The 17,533-nt window shown below is 53.6% G+C and overlaps 2 protein-coding genes across 2 annotated transcripts; one reads left to right on the forward strand and one right to left on the reverse strand.

Annotated features, from left to right (window-relative positions):
* Positions 1–11: 11 nt before the first annotated feature.
* On the reverse strand, positions 12–1,633 carry TGME49_212145 (hypothetical protein; the record flags this gene model as incomplete). Its single annotated transcript, XM_018779561.1, has 2 exons — positions 12–370; positions 1,576–1,633. 2 exons carry the CDS (start codon positions 1,631–1,633, stop codon positions 12–14), a joined length of 417 nt encoding a protein of 138 aa, XP_018635878.1.
* A 2,232-nt stretch (positions 1,634–3,865) lies between these two features.
* TGME49_212140 (hypothetical protein) lies at positions 3,866–15,906 on the forward strand. Its single transcript, XM_002371775.2, has 8 exons — positions 3,866–7,082; positions 8,275–8,531; positions 9,638–10,165; positions 10,378–10,471; positions 11,081–11,259; positions 12,006–12,190; positions 12,655–13,893; positions 14,578–15,906. Exons 1-8 carry the CDS (start codon positions 4,297–4,299, stop codon positions 14,623–14,625), a joined length of 5,316 nt encoding a protein of 1,771 aa, XP_002371816.1. The 5' UTR covers positions 3,866–4,296; the 3' UTR covers positions 14,626–15,906.
* The last annotated feature ends 1,627 nt before the right edge of the window (positions 15,907–17,533 follow it).

A 17,533-nucleotide genomic window follows, 5' to 3' on the forward strand; every position in this document is an offset into this window, starting at 1 on the left:
ACACTGGGACATCAGTGCACACGAAGAAGCCACAGGATACAGAAGACACTGGAGGGTCGATTCCTGGAAAGCGGATCCGCCGGAAAAACGAGGAAGGTGGCGGTCTCTAGCCCGTGGAGAGACTTTAAAACGGCTGGTATGAAACCGAGATAAGTCAAGGGTCGCTTTTTTCGCGTCTCCAGCCTGGTCATGGGTCTTACTCCGCACACCTCTGGACTGTGCCGATACGCGACAGCAGAAGACGGAAAAAACGCATGCGATGTCTTCATCTCGGTGTGTACAAGACAAGAACTTCCCAGGAGAGTGACGAAATGCCCGGATTCGGGTGGTCGAGGACGGACGCTTGGAAGGACCGACTTTTCCAGGACACCTGCATGCATGCACAGGAAAAAAGACTTCCGGCTCGCTGCGGCTAGTTGCCGGTACATGGCACTTTACACACTTCTTCAGAATGGAGAATTTCGGGATTCGGCAAACTCGGCACGAAATCACAGAGTCTCTGGAGACTATTTCGTAGAGGTTTGGGCTTCCGCGAAAATTCTGGAATTGTAGCGGCAGGTACCCGTCGGCCTCCGTTGCTGACCGCCTCTGAGAGAGGGTCAAAGATTGGATATCTGAACAATGACCACCAGATAGCAGCGGAAAGTGGACTTTGTGTTACGGAAAAAAGCGCTTGTAAAGACCGGGTAGTCACTGACAAATCATCTGCTTCGAATAGGACCGCTTTTAACACCGGATATAGGCTAGAAAGTACCGTTGAAGTATGATATACATCGTTGGCTGTGATGTTACGGCCCATTAGAAAAACTGCGACACACCTTCATTGGTAGTGCATGTGATAGAGCTGTCGTACAAGCATTCAGCTGGTTAGTGGAGAACACACGTGCACAGAACCGCAATGGCCTGAGAGAAAGGATGGCGACACGGGCGGGTTTGAAATCGAGGAAAGAATTCAGTCTTGGGAGGTGTCGCTGCCAGTCTGTTCTGCACAATTTCAAGACACCCTTTTCATTCTCGGCATTTATGAAACGCCTGTCTGAAGCAGGACGAAGAATCAGAAACAAATAAATGAAAAGCGACAGAAAGGAGTAAAAGGGAGCGAGAGAAAACTGAGAACATGGAGCGAGGGGAATCAAACTGCAAGGGGTAAGGAAACAGGCAGCAAAGAGGAAGGGCAAGCAAACCATGAGAAGCCAGAGAGGGACGGTTTGAAGTCAGCGAGGATGATAGACGTCGGGAAAAGGAACTTCGAGACAAGAGGGAGGGGAAGTGAACGAGAGACAGGAATAGAGGGAGTGAGGACCCAGCGACGGGGAACCAGTAGAAATCATAAAGAAGAACAGAAGAAATCGTCAGCTTTCTGGCAGCCTTTAGCACGACTTCAGGATGAATGCCACGTTTGCTTCCCTTGAAGAAGACATGCACCAGTTTCGGTCACAGACTACTCGCTTTGTCAAGTTCTGGAACAACAGTCAGACGAGCGGTTGTCGGGATTTCGGCACCTGGAGCACAGCAGCTACCGTTGAGAGTTTCAGGTGAACACGCATATCTAGCGTTTGTGCATTCGCTTTCTACCTGTTAGTGCCGATGGATTGGCGGTCGCGAAAGTATCGCTCGCCCAGGAGCGTCCCATAAAAATGAGCTGAAGTAGGCTTACATATACAAATGAAGATACAGACGTAGTCTCAGAGATTTACAAATGACGGTAAACACAGTTTTATTCATTCAAATCAGGGCACATACATAGTTTCGTATGTGCAGAAATGAACGGGCATGCATATGAGCGATGCTTCTTCCGGCTTCTGGATCTTTCTGGAAGACTTTGTTTCGGTCGTCGATGAGCTCCCCCAGTGTTCCACTAGCGGTTCAGCTCCAACAAGCTATCTACTTGAAGCCAGTGTCTATCTTGGACGTGTTTTGATTCTGCAAAGACCCAAACTCATTCAGATACTGTTCTCCGCTGCGACGTGGGGCTTCGCAACTCCGCTGTCAACTTTATGTGGAGAATCATTCGAGAACACTTTGTTTGCTGGCTCGTCTGCTGGCTTTCCGTTTGAGACGGACGTTTCTGTTCTCAGCTGGACAAGCCGCTGTGGTTACAGGAGTGCACATGAGCACATGCAAAACCACCTTCCAAGGGTCAACTGCCGCAGCTGACGATCTCAAACACAGTGGAAATAGACAGCCACTTGACGGGTGCGTGTTCCGTCTAGGACCCTGTAGATGCTTAAATGTGTGCTCAGAAACGAGTGAGCTCACGTATGAGACACTGTGTTGATGTTGCCGCCGTGTCTCGTCGGCATCTCGTGGTCTGGCGTGCCACTTCCAGTCTTCCGAATATTCAGTAGTCCGTCGCTTTTATGCATTCAGAGGGGACGGCGCATTTCCCGACACACATGTTCTGACAGGTGGCTTCCGTTGGTAAGAAGAGGAAATCTGCAAGGCGCTCGACAGAGACGTCTCCTGATGAACCCCACTTTCTTCGGAGAAGTGCGTTGACTTCAGTCTTTTCCTTGCGACCCTGGTTAGCAACGCAAAACTGTAGGGATGGAAACATGTAATCCTGGCCATCCCTTCGGAGAGGCACGAAATTTATGTCGACCGGCTCCGATCCGTCCCGAACGCCTGAGGATAAAAGGCAGCTTCAGTTGCGTTATCAACAACCCCCCGCACCACGTAAGAGACGTAAAGCTGCTCAGGGTGTAACCGTTGGGGCACTTCTATTTCACCGATCAAGATATTTCAACCCAAAAACATATTAGACGAACCACATATACTGGTCGAGTTTCCACGTGACTCGCAGACACCAGGAGACTGCCCAGTTCGACTTCGTGCACTCGACCCGAACGATTCGTTGTGCCTCTGTGCTTGCAGATTTTCGTTTGAGTTGAAAAAGGCGAAAGAGGAATAATGAGTATTTTCTACGTCTCTGCCGGTTAAAGCAACTTGATGTTCAGGCATGGGGAGGCATCACACACGTTTCTCGGTTTCTGTTTCCATCTCCTCTCACTTGGCGCGCGTGCGCCGCCATTGTTTCTGGAGGCAATTTGGCACCCTCTCACTTTTATTCGTTTTCTTCGTCTGGCTTGGCTTTGTATCTATATCCGTCTGCGATCCCGCTCTCTACCATAGCCGTCTGTTTCTTGACGGTACGCGCTCTTTCCCCATGTTTTCTCTTCTTCCAGTCTCCCCCGAAAACACCCTCTGGCTCGGGTATCTTCAATGTGCTACCATGAAAAGCACGCGAGAACCTGGGTCCCGTAAAGACGCTCAAACCGTAAACCTATAGTCAAACTCCCAGTAAATCATTTCCAAAAAAGGATAATGAATAAACCTACGAATCCCTACGTGCACTGGTGCGGTCACTTCGCTGGCTGTCACCATCGCGAGCATGCTTAGGAACGCATACCGTGAAAACTCACGCAGGCACACACCGCCGCTGGAAGGCAAAAGTCGCGCAGCTCCGAATTCCACCTTCTTTTTGTTCGAGGCACGTTGCTCGCCGTTTCCTCTCTGCGAAAGGCAACACAAAGTGCGCCTTTTCTCTCGAAAATTTCCGTGTTCTGCGCACTTTGAAATCCGGTGTGTGCCCGCGTACCCCCCTTCCCCCGATCTGCAACTTCCGCTTTCGTCCGTCCTCCCACCAGCGTCCACTTGTCTCGTAGCCGCAGGAAAAAGTGAATATCTGTCAACTTCTCGTCTATGTCGCTGCTTGTTTGGTTTTCCCATGTCCTCTGTTTCCGGTTTTTTGTCTCGGCCGCCCTCTCGCACATGGCGCACATGACGTGTGTGCGCCTCGCGGAGATCATCTGAAAAGGCGCCTCCCCTTCACCCGGCAAAGGGAACTTTTCCTGTCTCTAGTTTTCTGTCTCCTCGTCTTGGCCGTACTCTTCTCCACCAGAAGTCCCCAAGTCTTATGCGCTCTGTCCTTCACACTTCCCTGCGCATGTGCCGGATCCTCCGGAGTAACTGCGGACATCGATCTAGCCACGCAACCCAATGCGGACGCATGAGTCTGGCAGGAACTGTGCCTAGTTTCTGCATGCGCCTACATCTACGCTCTGCAACTTGTTTTCAACCGTACTTTTTCGTGTGTCTGCGCTTCCTTTTTCTCACCTTCCGACAGCGAGACCCCGTCTCGTTTTCTGCGCGCCTGCCGCGTGTCTTTCTTCGGTGCCGCCACCCTTCTAAGGCTCGGGAACTCCTCGAAGGAACTGCCGGTTTTTTTTTCTCTCACCTCTTTCTCTTGGGAGGCAACGGACAAGTCCGCCGACAGACAGCCACCGTTTCCCCGCGATGGCGCTGCCGTTTTCTTGCTCACCTGCGCCAGCCAGTTGGCTTGCGGCTGGACACCCGGCCGAAAGGCCGCTCGGCCCCCCACCTGCATCGCAGACTTCTCTCTCTTCCAGAGATCCGTCGGCTGCTCCGTGCTCCGTCTACACGTCCGCCTTGTCCCCGCCTGCATCGCAGACTTCTCTCTCTTCCAGAGATCCGTCGGCTGCTCCGTGCTCCGTCTACACGTCCGCCTTGTCCCCGCCTGCATCGCAGACTTCTCTCTCTTCCAGAGATCCGTCGGCTGCTCCGTGCTCCGTCTACACGTCCGCCTTGTCCCCGCCTGCATCGCAGACTTCTCTCTCTGCGTCACGCACAGGCTTCCCCGTCTCTCCACGAACAGCAGGAACCGGGGAGAAGGCGACTCACATGAGATGCGCGCAACCGGTCTCGCTGAGAAGTGGATGCTGTGAAGGAAACAGCCTTCACAGTGGCAACGCCCTTCCGGGCGTGAGCATGCATGAAGTGTCAGCCTTGTCGCGTTCCTTCTCGGGAAGCGGGCCTTTGCCTGCTCGGTCTTCGCCTCCAGTCGGAGCGCAGGACTCCCGCGAAGCGCAGTTCTCAGCGAAAGCCACAGAGTTGCAGCATCTGCTTCACCTGTTCCAGAACGCAGGGGAGCCTAAGCGTCAGGAAGCTGTCTTCTCCCCTTCTCTCCTTCCTTCCTTCGCTTCTCCTGGCCCTAGCTTCGGAGAGCGAAAGCGAAAGGTCGAGAGCGGCGAGGCCTGCACGCTGCTCGCCTCGCCCCAGGGAGATGCGCTGCCGCCTCTGCATGGACCGACAGGCCTCCAGAACATGCTCGAGCGTGAGGCCTTTCTGCACTGCCTCGCTCGCCAGAGACTCGGAGACAGTCTTCGCTTCGCTGCGGACAACGCAGGAAGCGAGTTTCGAAGAGGTGATGCTGTCACGGATGCGCAAGAATCTCCTACAGCCGCCCCGCCAGTCTCGCTCCTCACGCAACACAGGGGAAGGGGACAGCTGCCGCTTTCGCTTCGGCCTGTTCCTTCCGCATGGCCTCCACACGCAGCGGTGCGTCCGCCGACCTCCACGCCGGCGCTGCGAAGTCAGACACTCGCCTCTGCAGCGTCTCTCTCCATGGGGTGTCGAGGCTTCCAAGGTGACCACGACCCTCGCCTTTCGAAGTATCTCTCTCTTCAGGATCGACGAGCTGCGAGCTCCCCCGTAGGGATGTCCCCGCAACGGACAGTTTCGTCGCAAAGACCGTCTCTCCGCGAACGAGAGGGCGTCTCGGTGCCGGCTGTCCAGAAGCTGCAGATGAGCCCCCGAGAGGGAATGCGACATCACCGCGTCTCGCTGCCTCCGTTCGCGCCTCCAGGGTATGGACAAGAACCTGTGCGTGAGGAGGACAGCTTCCCTGATGGAGGTGGAGAGGGCGAGAGAGGTCTTTTTCTCCTTCGGTCTGCTCTCTTGGCTTCTCCCGACCTCGTTGAGAAGATCAAGAGACTCCCAGGGGGTGTTGCTGCCCTCCAGCGATGCGCGGCTCTGACGGGGCCTCCCTGGAACAAACAGACGCCTCTTCGGAACGAGGTCCATGCGGCGCGTTCTCCCTCTCCTCTCTCTTCTCTCTCCGCGTCCGTGACGCCTTCCCTGTCACCTGCTGCCGCGCCTTCTCTCCTGCAGAAAGCCGCGCCTGCGCGCGCTTCTGCGGCATGTGGAGGCGCTGGGAGTCGGCCCCAGGAAGGCCTGAGACGCGAAGCGGAGATGGCCGTCTGGGGTGAGCAGCAGAGCCAGGGAGACGAGCGGAAGAAGCGGCGGAAGACTGCCAAGGAAGAGCGCGTGGAGCAGACAGGTGGGGGGACAGAGAGCGTCAAGGAAAAGGCAAGGCCTGTCTTCACCTGCGGCGTCGAGACCGACGGGGCAGAGGAAGAGGCCAGCGGCGGGAGAAGCGGCGAGAAGCGAGAGCCAGAGGAGACTGTGAAGCTCGAAGACGATTTGCAAAAGGAAGAGCGAAGGGAGAAACGCCTGAGGAGACGCATGCGGCGTCGACAAAGGCGCCTGCGCAGACGTGCAAGACGCGACCTCGTCCGCCTCATGCGCCGCCAACTGCTGAAGAAGAGAGAGGACGAAAGACGAAGCCGAGACGCCGAGGAGAGCCAAGACGAAAGCGAGGAAGAAAAGCCTTGCAGGGAAGACAGCCGCGGGGAGAAAGAAGATGAGGCAGAGGCGGATAGTCAGGAAGACAGCGGAGCACGCAAGAGAGGGGCAAAACCTCCCGACTCTGAGGAGACACAGACGATGCGAGGAAGACGAAGAGGACTGGCGACGACAGCAAGGGGGAAAGGCGCACCGACGATGCAGCGTCCAAGGCGGGGACTTGCCCAGGGGAAAGCTCCGGAGGCGACACACCATTCCAGTGCTGAAGAGGAGGAATCGAAGATCAAGAAGGGAGAAGAGAAAGAGACGAAGAACAAGAAGGGTGCGCAGGAAGAGAGAAAGAACAAGAAGGCGGAGGAGGAGGAAGAGAGAAAGAACAAGAAGGCGGAGGAGGAGGAAGAGAAAAAGAACAAGAAAGAGGAGGAGAAAGAGAAGAAGAATAAGAAAGGGGAGGAGGAAGAGACGAAGGAAGAAGACTTCAACGCGCAGCGAGAACGCATTGAAAGGAAACTCCGTAAACGCCTAAAACAACTTTCGTCAGGAACCGTCATGGTCCAGAGAGGCTCTCGGCGTCGTGAAGGCGACTACGAGGCTGGGCTCTCTCTTCAGAGGAAACTTGACTTTTTAGTCGAACACAGGTACAGAAGAAGAAGACCGGTTCCCCTCTTTGCGTCTTAGAGGTTCTCTGATGCACGCATCTACAGCTGTTCTGCGTTTTCTGTTCGCATGCGCCGCCCTGCATGTATCGCTGTGTTGCCGCGACTTGCCTCCACGGCCAGCTGCTTTCCTCGCTCCGCGTCTGCTCTCGCAGTCCCCGGCGTATCTGACCGAGATTCAGTTCGAGGCGGAATGTCACCGTGAGCAGAAGTAGATGTGCGACGCCGCATTCGGCCGCATGCATGCATCTCGGTGACCACAGATCTCTTCACAAGACCGCGTGTGTGTCTTTGCCCGTGAATCGATAGTGGAATCGCCCTGGACGCATGTCTCTTTCTGTGCGCATCTGTGGCTTTCTGTCTGAAAGCCGCTGCCTTCGTCAAAAGCGTAGATGCTTCACTGATCAGTATGTAGGTAGACTGCTGCACATCCCCTGCGTAGAACGTCCGGCGAGAGGACCGAGCCAGCCTGCGTGATGTCGTGGATCGGGCGTCTGAGGGATGCGCTTTGTCTCTTGTGCCTTGGCGTCGAATTGACATGTGAACGAGAGTCCGAGGTGACGCGCCATGTACCAAGACGCTCAATGCCCGTCGAACATGCGAGGTTCAGGTGGACTTCGACACGGATCCTTTTTATTCGTTTCACTTTTGTTCTTTGCGGCGAAGTTTGTGGAGGCCGAGTCCCGTCCAGCACACCGAATGCAAGCGGCCGGTTCCATGAAGTTTCGTTCTTTCTTGTGAAACAAAGAAGTTTTTTCTCCCTCTTCGTGATGGTGTCCCCTCAACTGCCAGTCTTCTTTTGGGGTCCTACTCTCATGTCTTGTGTCTCGTGTTTTCTGTTCCAGTCGGCGTCTGTTTTTCTTTCTCTCGTTTCTCCTCCGATCCCTTCTTCCTTCTGTCCCTTCCCTCGTTTCTTCTCTCCAGTTTTCTCTCCATCTCTCTCACCCGTCCTCTTCGCCGCCTTCCTCGCCTTTCACCCCTCCGTTCGCTCCTTTCTCGTCTCTCTCATTCTGCAACTTCTCTGTCAAGTTCCTTGTGTTGTGTCTCTTTAGCTCGCGTCTCCTTCCTCATGTTCGTCAGCACGGAAAATCCACACGGATCCGATTCTGTTGACTCGGCGCCTGGCTTGTAACTGGATGAACGCTTTCACGCCTTCTCTGCCCTTTCTGTGCAGCGTCGCATGTCCAACGCTGCCGAACAGCGCGCCTCTCTCGAACGCCTACACGATCACTTCTCGCTTCAAGGAGAGAAACCACAGCTCGATGCTCAGCGACGCTGCCCGGATGAACTTGTACAAACTGGCCATCGAAACGCAAGTTTCTCGTCTCCTGCAAGAGGACAGAAAACGCGACGAGTCCCAGAGACCCCACCGCGTTCTGGAGGTCGGCTGCGGGCCTTTCTGCGTCCTCAGCATCAACGCAGCGCGAGCCGGTAAACAAGCCACCCTTGCCCAGTAGTGTGTGACTTCCGCGCGCAGCGAGGTTTCTATACAGTGCAGTCCTGTGTAGTCTTCACAGCACCAGGCAGTCGCTCTCGGTTTGCAATGCTGGGCCGAGCGATTCAACGTCATGGCGTCTCTCTCTTAGGGCAGTCAGCTGCTGCGCATCGATCTGAGTGACTCTTCTAGCTCACTGCAAACTTAGGACCAGACGCAAAGACTTCACGAGCGGCCCGAGGAAGGGTCGTCCACAGCAGTGTTGTTCGACCTGTAATTCGTCGACCGCTGCTGCACTCGCATCGACAGCGAACGCATTTTTACCTGTAGATTTAATATATAAGGTAAATATTTGACTTGGCATCGTAATTTCTTTTTGACGTTATGTTTTTAATTGTTGCAGTTTACAGTTTGTTTTTTTATAGGATTTCTTTTACACTTTAAAAAGCAAAGACATTTTAAAGAAGATCGAGTTCTCGTGTCGCTAGTCAAGTGCGAGAGAGTATAGTACAGGAGCATCGTAGGACAGCGAACGCTCCTCAAAAAGTCTGGAACAGGAAGTCGTGACGAGGTAGCCAGCTTGGGTCAGGTCGCACACTGCGACCTGTTCGTGGACCTAGGGTCATAACGAAAGAAGCGAATGTCAACGAATGAAAGGCAGCGACGGGTCGGTCGAGAGCCACGATCGATGCTTGTACTAAACCAACACTGCTAATGACTGGAACTTCAACGCACAGATAAATTCTGGCCCGGACGAGCAGCTCCACTGTCCGACTCGCTTTCCGAGTGCTTGTCTGTCCCGAAGGGATGCATCGGATGTCAAATAGCAGCCGGGAGACAAGACGAAAGGGAGATGAAGAGAACTGAGCAAGAAAAACGAGATGAAGATAAACCCAGAAGAAAAGGAGTCGAGAACAACGCAAAAGTGAGTGAGAGCAGAAGAGCGGGAAGTGCAGTTTGTGTTTCGCGGTTCGTCGTTCGAGAAAGGCGCCTACCGCCACGCAAAAAAAAGTGGAGTCCTGGCTTTGATTCGCCTTTCCAACTGTCTCTTTGCGACTCTGCTTTTTTCTGGACGGTCCACTTTCGCGTCGCTGTCTGTCAGGAGCGAAGGACATTGTGGCTCTGGAGGTGGTGAAGCGATCTGCCGCAGATGCACAGGCGTTCGTTCGCATGTATGGCTTTGACCGCGTGATCAAAGTCATCAACGCCTACTCAAAGGAGTGCCCGTTGCGGCGGCTTGCGCCTCTGTCTCCCTGCGCCTCCTCGTCTGGAAATGCGGAGGCGGTGGAGCCCCGCGGGACTGCGTGCGCAGAGAAGAAGTCGGCGTCTCCGGATTTCCTCGTGACCTCGTCGACCTGGATGGAGAGAAGCACGAGCAGCTGTCTGAGTTCGCCTTCCAGTGAGAGCGTTCCCCCCAGCGCGTCGACAGGGAGCAGAGCGTCGGCTTCTCTCTCGACTTGCTCAGCTCGAGACGACGGACCGGAGGAGAGCGTGAAACAGACAAAAGGAGAAGGCGAACGAGGACAGGATGGCCACGGACCCTTCGATTTGATCATTCACGAAATCATCGGAGACATTTGCAGCAACGAGGGCGTCGCCGACGTCGTCGATGACATCCAAACCCGCACCGGTGCGGACGGAAAGACACACTTTGACATGCGGAGGTTCTCGGTTCCTCTGCCGATTTCGTTCTCTGCTTCGTGCCTCTTTGTTTCTCGGATTCGTTTGGTCTCTTGTTCTTGGACTTTCGGCCGCTTCGAGTTCCTGCTTCTGCAATTCGCTGTCTCCTTTTTCCGGTGCCTGGAGCATTTGCTTGCTGCCTCCTGTGTCTTCCACTCTCAGGATCGATTCCTGCCTCCGTGCCGTACGCGGCGCGCACATGGTTCACGCCTTGCGAGTTGCCGCGACCTCGTCACATTCTCTTCCCCCACCACAGGTGATGTTTTCCTTCTTTTTACTTTGTCTCGTCCTTCGACGTTGCACAAGTGCAGGCCCCTCGTCACTTTTTTTTCGTGAACTTCTTGTGTTCCCTCTGCTCCACAAAACGGACGAAACGTCTCGACTTGTTCTCCGGCCTCCTCCGGCGGCTCTGGGCTCGATATCCCGTTGCTCCTCTTCTGCGCACGGACGTTTCAGTCTGTTCTCTTCCCGCGCCATCTGAAAGCGGCATCTACAGCTCTCTGCACTCCTCTTGTTTCTGTCTTTGCTCTTTCTTCCAGTCGCCCCTCTGTTGTCGTTCGTGGCTGCGTCCTGTGGTCGACTTTGACGCTGACACGTTCCGCCTGCTTGTGCCTCTGAATGCGTCAATAGCGTGAGATCACAACTGGGCCATAGGCGGGGCTTGTCACATCGGACAGGCGTATATTGTTTCCGTTTTGTTGCTGTGCAACCGAATTGCGACCTAGAACTGTAAAGAACTAACACCGTATGCTTCGGCTTACCGTTTGCCCGTTGCGGGTCTCGTTTTTCTGCTGGATGTCCCTCGAAAAAGCTGGTCGGCAACGTTTTTGTGAATCGACAACTCTTCTTCGGTGTTTTCTTCCAGGTATCCCCTCCGAACGATTCTCTCTCCGAATCGCGTGCTTCTCCAGTCGGTCGACATGGAATTTTCGTCTCTGCGCCTCAGCGACAGTTTCGCGCCTCTCGAAGAACTTCTTTTCGAAGAACCCATGAGGCCGCAACTTCTTCAAAAGAGACGGGCAGAGTTCAGGTGCATGCGGAGCGGTGAGAAAATCTCTTTTCCCTCGATATCTGCACTCCCGGTGCCCGTATATTATCCAGTTGCGGTCTTTTTCCGCAGCTAGGACCAGTACAAATTATCTAAGCTATATAACACAGGGTTGAACTGAGGATCCGTTTCAGCGCTGGGTCGGCAACGGTGAATAAGAATGATAACGTACGTCCGTGCCACTGCACTCAGATAACCACCGACTGATGCTAGACTCTCTGCTTCACAGTGTTAATGAGAGTGCCCGCATGCAGGAGTACTTCATTCGAGTAGATGATCTTGTGTATTCATTGTTTCGTACTCCGCGACGCCGAATGAGTGTTTAGATTTAACAACGCGCTCGACAATTTCTTCCGTGAGTTTGCTTCCCTCACGGAGGGTCTCGTAGACTCTTGGGCAGCCATCGCTGCAACGACGTCCATTTAGATCAAAGGCGTTCTTTTGATCAAAGAGGGGAGTGTCTTTCGTGTCTCGGCAGCGGGCTCCAGAGACGTGGAACAGCAGTGTCCACGTTTCTCTTGGTGCTTCTTCTTTTGCTCGACATGTTTAGTGGTCTTCTTTGCGCCTGGCGCTGGAGCTTGTTTTCTGTGCATTCTCACGGTTTAGGGTGTTCCTACGGTGTTTCTTCAAGATATGGACTTCATTGCGGTTTACAGTTTCCTGCGGCCCAGGGGTCCTGAGGGATCAGGGAGGTGGAGCAACGGCTCGTGTTTCTGTTTCCGCCGGCTTCGCTTCTCGTCAGGCAAACTCTGTGGCTTGTTGCTGTGCAACGAAGTGGAGGTTCTGAAGGGCGTCTCCATCGACAACCGCGAGAGTTCGGCTGCAAGTCACTGGTACACGAACGTCGCTCTCTTAAGGCGAGAAGTTCGCGTGCGGCGAGGCGACACCATCGTCGTTTATTCTTGTGCAGATCTGAGAAACTACCAGGTACGCATGCGATGCAGGTGGCGTGTGGACCTGCCGCGTGGATCTGCATGTCTTCGAACGAATCTGTTCACTCGTGACTCTTAAAACGAGCGGGAACGCCGTCGCTCTGCCATCCATGTACATTAAGTCTGGGAGGCGCCCGTCGTGAAGAAGGCCAATGTCGTATCTTACGCTCCTGAAACCGATCTCTTTTAGCTGTCTCCGGCAGTCCACTGGGTTGGAGTGCACCGCAGGCGTCAAGAAGGTAGGGGTCTGTCGCGTCACTGGAGTCCGGGGGTATCACACCCTACTACACAGCTGGACTAGTGATGGAACGCTTAACTCGCGTGAAATGTTGCGCTCGCGCATGCGTCTCTTATCCAAAAGAGACGAGTGAGATTCGGTGCTGGAACACCGGAAGTGATAAAGAGCAGGAGCAACTCCTTGTTTGATAACTTCGTATATTTGTTCTCCGTTTTCCGCAGCATGTAGACGTCAAGGAGGGCGGCAGTTTAGCGGATGTGGAGGAGATTCACTGGGCCGCTCGTCCGGGGAGAGCGTCTCCTTCGAGCGCGAAAGCAAAGCAAAGTTCATCTTCAACAGGAAGAACTGCGTCGCGGTCGAGACGAAGTCGGTGCGAGAGAGTGGCCAGTCGCTTGCCTGTTGCCGCTGCTACAGCTTCTTCGCCTCCTGCTCCGTGCGAAGAGAGTTTGAGGAGAAACGGTCCTTCACGTGAGGGCGAGCGGGGACAGGACTCGGCGTCCTCTCAGCTGTATCTTTCTTCTCCCTCCCGCGAGGAGGCGTCTGCGCGTGTCATCGACTCTGGGGAACGGCGGGCCTCTCTCTCAGGCTCTGGCGAGACGGCCTACTGGACAGAACCTTCCTCAACAGTTGGCGGAGCGCGGAGTGCCGGTGATTTCGGTTTGAACAGCAAGACAGAGGAAGCTGAAAGGACCGCGTCGGTGACGCAGCAAGCCGGAGACCAGCGCGGGAGCGGTGCTGGGGATGAGGCAGACGACCCTCTTGCCTTCCCCGCGTTTTTCGCGACTAGTGCTGCAGGCGAAGAGAGAAGCATCCCCGCGACCGGGTACACCCGGCAGTATTTGTCAAGGCCTAGGTTCTGCTTTTGTGTGGAGATTCACAGGCCGGTTCGCCGCAGAAGTCGGAGCTCGTTTCTCTTTTTAAGTCAGTTCTGCCGAAGCCAGGGAGAACGAGGAGAGCCGGAGCGCGAGGCCGAGAACTTGGAAGACAGCAAGTGGAGGGCGCTGCTCGAGAGCGAGACCGACACTTCAAGTTCGGAAGAAGAAGCAGACTCAGACCTCTCAGACTCGGACTTCTCAAGTGACGACAGCGACAGCAGCGAAAGCGAAGAAGAGGAAGAAGGCGAGGACGAAGCAGAGGAGGAAACGGATGCGGCACACAGTCACGCGGCAACGGGAGAGGCAAACGCGGGAGGAAAGGCGAGGACGGAGACAGGAGCAGGGGGGGAAGACAGTGAGGACACAGCGAAGAAGAGTAGGAAGAAACATCAGACGGATGTGATTTCAGCGTCAGAAAACGAAGAGAAGAGGCGAGAGGAAACAGAGAAGAAGGAGGAAAGCAAGACGCAGGCAGAAGGTGCAGGAATGAAAAAACTCGAGAAACAAGAGATGCAAGTGAAAATTCAACGGCTTCCGGCCATCACGATTGACTTCAACGAACAGTCTCCATTCGTTGATAAAGCGGTAAGTTGGAATGGGTGCGACTAAAGGTCAACCGCTTGCCCCGTTATTTTCTTCTGAAGCATACCTGTATAGTCGATGATCACATATATCCCCATGGGCATTTCTTTCAATCGAACGCACAGACACGTTCGGGGACCTGGGAGGTACTGAATAGGACTCCACAGGTGAACATTAGGAAGGAGGAAATCCAAGAGTGAATACTGTAGTGTTTGTGCAGTGTGTATACGGATATGTTGGTGTTTCAAATAAGTTGTGACATGTTCATGTAACGGCCGTAGGACGCAGAGAATTGTCGGGTGGGAATGTGCCGAAGATCCTACGTTCTTGCACCCGCCCCGAGTGTGGGTCGCCGAAATTATGATTTCACAGGAAAGTTTCGAGAATAATGACGCGTTCGACCGGTTCGTAAAACCTAAACCCTCGCTTCTTCAGCGTAGATAGCAGAGAGGGAACTTTCTCCAGTGTCTTCGCGGGAAGGGAGACTGCGTAGAGAGTAGCGAAGCGTGTGTTTTGTGTTCGCTTTGTCTCAAAACTGTCAGGGATAGATGTGTGAGGATATCTGTGTCAAGTGACCGGTCAAGCACTCTTCGACCCCTCCTAAGGCGAGCGCTTTCGGGGCTCACGACCTTCAGCCACTGTCTCTACACTTGTCTTGCTTGTCGGATGCTCTGGTGGTGCGCGCAGGTGTGTAAAGGTCGAGCCGGAGGTTCGGGACGGCAGTTCAGACTTTGATGCTGTGAAAGGATCCCGGGCAGACGCAGGGGAGCTTTCCGTTTTGTTTGCAGCGAATCGACAGCCGAAAGAAACTCTCGTGTTTCTCACTTTTCCAGCAGCAACAGAGAAGGGTACGGCAAGCCGGCCACGTGCCTTCTTCGCTGCCTCACAGCGAGATAGAGTGTGCAGCTAGAAAGTTCCGTGATCCACGAGAGTGTATCTCCCAGTGGTCGTTTGCCGGGAAAACGGAGAAGGCAACCAGGTGCCGCGGCAGAAAGGAGAGCTGCGCAACGTACAATTAGGCGCACGTGCAGTTTTCTATTCTGTTTCTGGGAAAGGCATCATCTTCGTATGCGTAGCAGAAGAAATCATCAACTGAGGGCCGGAATGAGGTGCATCGACGCACTACCTGCGCGCTGGCGTTTGCGGTGTCGGCCAGCTTTCGTGAGCCGCTGACTCCTAGGGTAAAATCCGTGGACCAGCAGCCGGTTTGAGGACGTGGTGGCTTTTGTTGCAGAGTTTCGGAAATGCAGACCCGCTTCTGGCTTGGCCGTCGGTCCATAATTTGCCGTCTTGTCAAAGAAATAGAAACACGGTTGTGTACTGTGGATATTTAGACGGGAATACACTGTTCCCGGATGTACAGCTGTATCCCCGGGTGCCAGCAGTTTTTGCGAAGTGAGCACAAGACCTGCGTCACTTTTTCTGTGTGGTGGAAGACTTGAAGAAGGGTGCCTAGGAAAGAACAGTGACCGCTGCACTGTGTGCCAAAAAAAACAGGTTTGTCAGAAGCAGACGACGGTGTACTTTTCTTCTGAGTCGAACTGTCCACTTCCGTGCGTCTGCGCTGTCCGTGAAATGTAGACGTATCCTTTCCACCACTTGGTTTTCTTTTTAACTCCACGTGGGAGGCGAGCAGGAACGCAGTTTCCGTGTTGTGAAAGCAATATGCCAGTTAGTCGAATTCTGTAGGAAATAGAATCACCCATACCGAGGAAGTCACGTCAGAGGGTGGACGCTGGTGCGAATTGGGAAACAAGGAGTAATGTTCAACCGGATCTTCATTTTGTTCTCATCCCTATCGGCGGGCGATACAATCTTTTGTCGGTGAGGTCTTTGGGTTTCGCTTGAAGGTTTCGCCGTTGTCAGTTCTTGTTTCCAGCTGCGTCTTAGCCGGTGACAGAGGGAATGACTATTTCTCAAAATTCGCTTTTCGTTTTTGTGGAGCGGTCCAAAGAGGAACTCTCCAGTTGACTGACAGTACGACACCTCGCATTATTTCAATGGCATTTCTTGTCGCGTGCGGGTAACTGGGCAACACTGAATGTAAAGATGCTGCGAAGCAGAATGTGTTCTCTCTTTTCGTACACCCTGTACGAATTCTCTCGGTGATATCGCAATGTCTCTTGATAAACGCAGGAGGTTCGTAGTAGCAACCACTGAACCATCTCGCAGTCGCATGCTGGAATCCGGACTTCGTAGAGACGGATCAAACAGCTATGCACGAATTCTTTGCCGGCAAAATACAGTGCGTTCTGTAGAACTCTACAGTCCCGTGCACTGTGTCGCTGTTCCTTTAACGTTGTTATCCCCCGTTTATTAGTCGGTTCTTACGCACAAGCTTTGTATCCACTCAAGACAGCCCTGGGTACACTTCAAATAGTGAATGCCCGATTCGAGAGCCCACTGTCTGTGTTCTGGTTGCCGCATGTGGCAGTGTCTCTTCTTTTTAACCTCATGTCACTACGGGCCGTGACCGTTGGCTGTATTCGCAGATATGGCAGCACACACCCAGCTGGACAAGAACTGCCATGTTTCACTGTATTTGGACGAATCCAATCATCAGTGCCGAAATCGCAACCTTTTATCACACAGTGTCCCTGGAAAGTACACATATCTGTCAGCCATGTGGTTAGAAGCGAACTCTTAAGTGAAGCGGCGACGTTGTTTAGTGCACCTTCAGGGATGCGGAAATCCCGTTTGCACGTTTGAAGGAACACTGCTTCATTAGGTAGTCCATGCTCAGTCTTCCCAAACTATCTGAAATAATCGATTATGCGCAGGTATTGGTACAGGAAGAGCCTGGTACCAAACCCATTCCTTTCAATGTGTGCATGGCCGCTATACAGCTGCATGGTTAATGGTCGCAGCTTCCTTATCCTAAGTGAGGTGGACACGTTGTGCGCCGCAGAAGTAACTTTCCGCATCAGACCATCCTTCTGAAACCCCGAACTTCGGTGAACGCAGTCGTAGTTGGGGGAAATCATTAACAGGAAAAACCGGGCATGAGTTCAACTTGTAACCAAGGCAGATGGTATATCTAGTTGACCGCTCGTATCGTCAAGGCATTTATGGATATGCCGTTTACGAATCTTTCGGTAGGTCCTCATTCAGGAGTTCTTTTACGGTAGTGGCAAACTCATGGCGCTCGCCTTGCGCAAGCAACGTAATCGCCTTTTTAACCGTGGGAAGATGGACGAGTGAACCGAGAATGCCACAGCAACGTTCCTGATGCCCAGAAGGAGACGGACAGCACCCTTTCCCCGTTTTTTCATGCGATGTAAGGCACTGAGTATTCTCTTTATTAGCGTCCCTTTGTCCTTCTAAGCCGTTCCCTGGGCCTGCGTGCCTTAGATGTTCAGTGGCCGGTTTGGCAACGTCTACGTCGTCTTTTGTGTCGTCACAAGCGTACTGATTTTTCGTTTCCAATTTGGCGTCCAAGCATGAGTCGTCTTTCTGTGGTACGGCATCGAGTCCTCGGACATCGCCACTGTTTTTTAGAGGTAACATGTCCGTCCTGTGATCCTCGCTGGCTCTTGGACATGTCATACAGGCTTGCCGAATGGTTCTTACAATTTCAAGGAGAAGGTCAGCATCAATTTCTACCCGGAAAACGGACTCGAGGGTGGTTGAAGATATGGTCTCT

Source organism: Toxoplasma gondii, chromosome X, assembly GCF_000006565.2.
Source record: "Toxoplasma gondii ME49 chromosome X, whole genome shotgun sequence".
Taxonomy (NCBI): domain Eukaryota; phylum Apicomplexa; class Conoidasida; order Eucoccidiorida; family Sarcocystidae; genus Toxoplasma; species Toxoplasma gondii.